The sequence below is a fragment of the Tauraco erythrolophus genome, chromosome 26 (assembly GCF_009769465.1).
Source record: "Tauraco erythrolophus isolate bTauEry1 chromosome 26, bTauEry1.pri, whole genome shotgun sequence".
NCBI classification, from domain to species: Eukaryota; Metazoa; Chordata; class Aves; order Musophagiformes; family Musophagidae; genus Tauraco; species Tauraco erythrolophus.
The window spans coordinates 4,285,902-4,291,962 of record NC_141490.1 but is presented as its reverse complement, the minus strand read 5'-3'; the positions used below and the strand labels follow the sequence as shown (position 1 = coordinate 4,291,962).

Genomic DNA, 6,061 nt, shown 5'->3' with positions numbered 1-6,061 from the left:
CCTGCTGCTCCGCGCCCGGCGGCACCGGCACCTCCCGGCGCCTCCCGGCGGGAGCGGAGCTGTCCGGGGCCGCGGCCCTGTCCGTGGTGCTGCCGCCCGCTCCGGGGGAGCCCAGCCCGTGCCCGCATCCCGTGCCCGCATCCCGTGCCCGCATCCCGTGCCGCGGGGGAACGGCGCCCTCGGAGCCGAGTCAGCCCCCGGCTGCCGCCCACCCTCGGCTCCCTTCTCACCGGCAGATCCGAAGCCACAGGCGCGGAGCAGTCGGCAGCCCGAGGCATCCTGTTGCGCCGGGGTCCAGAGCGAGGAGCGGGGAAGCGGCGTGTTTCCGAAGGAGCCTCTGCCCAGGTTGAGATTCGCTCGTGGCTCAGAACAATGGCTGCACTGCCAAGGCTGGTTTGTGCATCTTCGGTCGTGTTGGTGGTCTGGGGTAGGTGCTTCCATTCCGTGTTGTCTTCAAGCCAGGTTCTCTGCCAATATCTGGTGCTTGCCTCTTGCAGGATGCTTCTTTAAAGCACTGCTTTTCCTAGCAATGTTCCGTTAACACTGTCATGAAGACCAGCCTTCGACGTGGCTTTTTTGTTTATGAGAGGAGAAGGAAATGATATTTGTGCAGAGTTAGTATTGATGTAACGGAGTTAACGTGAGCAGAGAAAATGTGTTAATGCTAAGTAGACCTACGGCACAAAGCGTGTGCTTTAATACGTGTGCAAGTTCTCTACTGTTTCCTGTTTTGAAATTTGCCATGTAATTTAACGTTTAGTTGCCTCAGGGAGGATGTGCAAACTGTTAAGCAGTGCATGTTAGTGCTAGTTTTCCATGCGGTCTATATAAACTGGAGTCAATAATTCCATGGTGATTACGGTTTTTCTTCTGCAACCCCGAAAAGGTTGGTTGGTTCTGCCAGCTCAGCTACGTTTGATGTGTACATATACATACAGTTCTGTGGGTGGGGGCGTATCCGCGTGCGTGGATCTGATTTAACTGGAGTAATGCATGATCCAGTAGCTTCTTCCCTTATTCCTCCCAGAAACTTGGTGCTACCTATGGAGCTGGCAGTATGGGAGAATTGGAATCTGGCTATGTCCAGGATCATTCCCGGGATAATACGGTGCTCAAGAGAGTGGGTTAATGGTATCTCAGAGGCTGAGGAGGAGGGAGCAGCCAGTAAAGTCAGCATCTTCAGTGAGCTAAACTCTAGGCTTTGGAGGCAGGTTTGGACAGACATGAACCCAGCATTGTTTAGCCCAGGGGACAAATGTCAGCAGGGATTTAGTCTGAGATGTTGTGCCGAAGCATTCCTTTTCTTACCAAGTATTTAGCGTCACAGACAATGATTTCTGGCTTGTTGGGGACAGCAGTATTTTAGAGTTGCCAGTGTTAGCTCAGATCTGATTGGAAGCGTTTTCAACAGGAATGCATGTAAAATCAATAACTCCTCCCGCTGCCAAATTTACTTTAGTCCAAGCCCCTTGGTTCCCAATACTGCTTACGAAACCTAGAAACAGGAAGGGTGGCAAATCCTCCCGGTTTGTTTTGAACACATTGCCAGATTAAAACATCGAGACCTTTTAACTTAGCACAAAGAGTGAGCCGTTCCCCCACGCTTGAATTCTGGGCTTTCTCTCACAACAGGCTGGAATTGCTACTGTAACAGGAGCACGCTCAGCATGCATGGGAGAGAATGAACAATGCCTCTGAAGTGGCATTAATTACTACAGGAAAAATTAAAGTTGTGGCAAAGCAGATGCTGGAGAGGTGGATCTGCATGAAGCGATCACCCTCTGTTAATTATTATGAATTATTTATATCTCAGAGAGAGAAGCTTGGTAAAACTTGACATTTGAGACTTATCTCTTGTCTGAGGGTGCTAGTAATGAATCAAACCGCTTTCCATTGGGGATGATGTGGTCATAAATGCCAAGTGTGGATAACTGATGTCTCTTTAATTCTGTCTTAATGCTTCTTCTCTGCTGCTCCTTTTTCCTAGCTGGTTTTTGTTCTGCAGTATGTGTTGAAGTTCCATCAGAGACAGAGGCTGTCCAAGGAACACACATGAAGCTACTCTGCATCTCCTGCATGAAGAGGGAAGAGGTTACAGCCAGCACGGTGGTGGAATGGTTCTACAGGCCGGAGGGTGGAAAAGATGAACCTGTATGTATGTTTAGTAGCTGAGCCCTCACTTTCATAGGTCTTATTGTGAAACGCAGCCCAGTGAACTCATGTGGGAGAAACCAAAAGGTATTTATGAGAGTGTAAGTTTGTCCTGAGGCAGGATCCCCAAGGAAGACTGTATAAGGGAAGGACAGAGACCCAAACATGAACAAAAGCTTTCTGCCACATTCTTATTTCAAGTCTATAGAAATGGTCAGCAGGCTGTTTTCATATCACGGAGGAGAGATGAACTTGGAATTCAGCTCCAAGCTGCAGATGGTCACAATTTCTGCAGCATTTTCACCCAGAGGTTCCACAGCACCAATTTTGAGCAGTAACTAAAAGGTCTTTTCCTCACTTAGCTGATTTTCTCGCTTGGGCACAGCATGAACACATGGCTGGAAAAGCTAGAATCTATTGTAGAGTTCAAACATTTGGGGTCATACATACATGAATGTCAATTTCGAGTTTCTTTCCTTGGATATGGAAAGTTTAGTACATAAGGAAATCAAGAAGAGAAACAGAAGTATGGAGTGGCACCTGGTACCCTTGGCCAAGTCTCCCTTCTTGGGATGCTTCTGAATCCCACAGCTGTTCTTTGGAGGTTAAATCGGGTTCTGATAAATCTGCAGGGCAGAACTTACTACTTTGTGCCTCAGAGAAAGCAGGGGTATCCTGACTGTGGGAAGATCCCTGTGAGTTGTTTTGGATCCCTGTCAGGAGAAGGTAAAATTTGTTTTCAGAGTGAATCAAAATGGAAATTGTACAGACAAGGGGCAACTGGAATTCAAGAAAGAAAGGTCAAATGGACAAATGCAGGCTGAGTGCACACGTTTCTTTCTAGCTATTTTATCTGAGTACGAAGCATTAGATCAGTGACTGCATTTTGTCACAACTGAGCAGGGCCAGGCAAGATGACAAATATTCTCCTACTGCCTGAGAACCAAAGGGACCATGCCAAGGAATGAGATGGGAATTCGTTTTCCATGACCTGAGTGACACATTTGCCAGTGGCAACCCAAAGAATGCTAATGAAAGTGAGCTGGGGTGGGCAGACTAATGATGGGGGGCTGTGGTCAGCCAGAAACTTGCAAGAGATGAGGCCAGCTAAGCTCTGTTCTTCTGATGCACCGTTTTCACCTCAGTTTCAGAGGAATATCCCAGGGCTTAGTGAAAATGACTGTTTGTCTTTGCTCTGTTTATTCTGTGGTTCCTTTTTAAGATGATCTTGCGCGCCATGACCAACAGGCCAGGCACGAAGACTGCAGGATCCTAGTTTTTACTTCCACTGCTGATCTTTGTGTCGTTGTCCACATGTTTGTCTGGTTTTCTGTGCCTTAGTTTTTCTACCTCTGTGATGGAGATAATTCACTTTTCTGTAAAGTAGTCTGAGATTTTGAGGCAAAGAATGATAGGCTATGAATAGCTGCTGTTACTAAGGAAGCTGTAGCCCAGAACATACATGTGTGTAGCTGGAGGATGATGTTGTTCCTTGCATAATGCCGTGGTGTTGTCCGAGATACAAGTCAGTGATTAATCAGAACATCCCTTCACATTTCCTCACAGATCTACGAGCACAGGAAAAGGAACCACGAATTTCCAAGCCGCTTCAGTGGTCGGTTACAGTGGAATGGGAGTAAAGACATGCAGGATGTATCCATCACTGTGTTAAATGTGACCTTGAACGATTCAGGCATCTACACCTGTAACATCACCCGGGAGTTTGAGTTCGAGATTCACCGACCTCTCTTTACAAGCTCCAGAAAGATCCACCTCACTGTGGTGGAGGAGGGTATGAAGAATCAGCAGAACGTGTGTTGTGCCTTAACTCGCCATGGGAGTTGTCATCCAGGGATATAGTTTGTTGTTACATTGCAGGAGAAAGGGGTGATTGAGCTGCCAGATAATCATGTCTGTCTTTGCCAGCAAGAAACGCTACGCAGGGTTCAGGAGGAAGGACCTGCGTTTTTTTTTGTCAGCTGCAGCCTCTTTTTAGGCTCAGAGTGGTCGTGTGAATGTGGGAAGGTAGAATAAGTTTGGCAGGCTGGGACAACAGCTGGGAACAGCTGGGCAGGCACAAAAAGCGAGCAGAGGTTTCCAGTCTCTCCACTCGCTTCTCCTCTGGTGGCTTGAGGATGCTACAGCACAGCCCTTGCCAGGGTTCCTGCAGCGTCTGCCTCCCTGCTTCCACCCCCTCCCTCTTGGAACGACTCACTCTCCATTTTGATTTCAGTCTTTTGCTTCCACCCTCTCCCAATCTCTCCTTCCCTTTGCAGTGCTCCTGCACTGTTCTGTCCCTTCCTCTTGGTTTTGCTCAGTTCAGTGCTGAAATCCTGGCTTGTTAGAAACAGTGGGAATTCTGCTGTTCTCTTCAGAGAGGGACAAGGGCTTTTAGCCCTCATCTTTTTCTGCTGTGTCTTCCCTTCCCTTCTTCCCCACAAGCATCTCTGTGTTTTGATCTTTTTCAAATCACTGGCGGCATAACGCAGGTAACACCAGCGAGTGGGATGCACAAAGAGAGTGTGAAGGTGAGATAGGCTGACAGTGAGCGATTGTATGAATGTGTGGGTGGCAGAGAATGCAAGACACATGCCAGCCTGTGCATGTTTGATTCCACTGGAAACACGCAGTGGGATCACTGCTGCCATATCCTGTTGGCAGCCTCGCCTGTTCCCTCGTCTTCCACCCCCTCACAGCGTAGTGGCACCTGGGTATCTCTGGCAAGGTGGGTTAGGAAGGATGACATGAGGGTGGAAAGTGTCAGTGGAGCTGTTGTGCTCCAATAGCTGCATGTAAATGATCAGAGATTATTTTGTTTTCCTAACAGCTGGAGAAGACTTCACCTCGGTCATCTCTGAAATTATGATGTATATTCTGCTGGTCTTCCTCACCTTGTGGCTACTGATAGAAATGATCTATTGCTACAGGAAAGTCTCTAAGGCAGAGGAGGCTGCCCAGGAAAATGCGTAAGTGCGAAACTTCTCCAGATGCAAGCTGTTCTGCCAAGGTTCTTCAGATGTCTCAGTCCAGATCAGACTGCAAGAAGACTGTACTTGTGCAGTGTCTAGCTGATGTTTGCTGTGTCTGAAATCGTTGCAGTGTTCAGGAGTACCAAAAGAGGCAGCGTGTGTGCGCAAAGCACCGGGTAGGGAGTGTGGCCACAGGGCACAGTGTAGTTTGACCTGTGTAGAGATGCTCTCCTGGAAGGCCTGCTCTCAGAGATCTGACTCACAGATGCAGGTGACGCAGCAGAGATGTTCCGATTTTTATACTGGCCCATTCCCATCTTTCTACAGACTTGGCTTGGATAAGGGTGCTGGTTGTACATGGTAGGAAGGCTGTATGCATAGGGTTTTACAGTAGGGAAGACTCAGTGTCTTCTCCCAACTATGCTGAGGAGAGCTTCCCACTGCGAGCATCTTCTACAGGTGGCATTTGTTAACCTCTAGGCACTCAATGTCTCTGTAAGGGTGAAATGGACCCAAACTTTTTTGCAGTGTAGCACTTGAGGTTATGCTTTCCTCCTTTCCTCCAACTACAGGACAGACTATCTTGCGATTCCATCAGAAAACAAGGAAAACTGTGCTGTGCCTGTGGAGGAATAGCAGAGAGGAGTCAGCAGAACGAACGACACCAAGGTAGGAGACGAGGAAACAGTGAATTGCTGCTTGCATCTGCCAACCTTTCAGCCTCACCACAGTGGGTTATGTGTGCATGGGACTGGAGAAGAGGCAGATGGGAGACTCCTGGAGCCTGGCTGTGCTCCTTCTCTGGAGCTTCCCCAGTGACCTTAGAAGCAACATAGGTATCTTTAGGTGGTGGTTGTACTAATATCGCTTCAAACCTCTAAACAATACACACATTCATCTTCAGGCCACGGTGTAATTACTCTTCCTTTGCTCATTCCTGT

The 6,061-nt window shown here is 48.2% G+C and overlaps 1 protein-coding gene across 1 annotated transcript; it reads left to right on the top strand.

Moving 5' to 3' along the window:
• The first annotated feature begins 372 nt into the window (after positions 1-372).
• On the top strand, positions 373-5,756 carry SCN3B (sodium voltage-gated channel beta subunit 3). Its single transcript, XM_086626990.1, has 5 exons — positions 373-427; positions 1,988-2,151; positions 3,718-3,943; positions 4,979-5,117; positions 5,693-5,756. The coding sequence occupies exons 1-5, from the start codon at positions 373-375 to the stop codon at positions 5,754-5,756; spliced, it is 648 nt and encodes a 215-aa protein (XP_086483116.1).
• Positions 5,757-6,061: the final 305 nt, after the last annotated feature.

Coding starts and splice junctions, on each gene's coding strand:
- SCN3B (XM_086626990.1), top strand. CDS start 373: ATGGCTGCACTGCCAAGGCTGGTTTGTGCATCTTCGGTCGTGTTGGTG. Junction 428..1,987: donor GGTCGTGTTGGTGGTCTGGG/GTAGGTGCTTCC, acceptor CCTTTTTCCTAG/CTGGTTTTTGTTCTGCAGTA. Junction 3,944..4,978: donor CCTCACTGTGGTGGAGGAGG/GTATGAAGAATC, acceptor TTTTCCTAACAG/CTGGAGAAGACTTCACCTCG.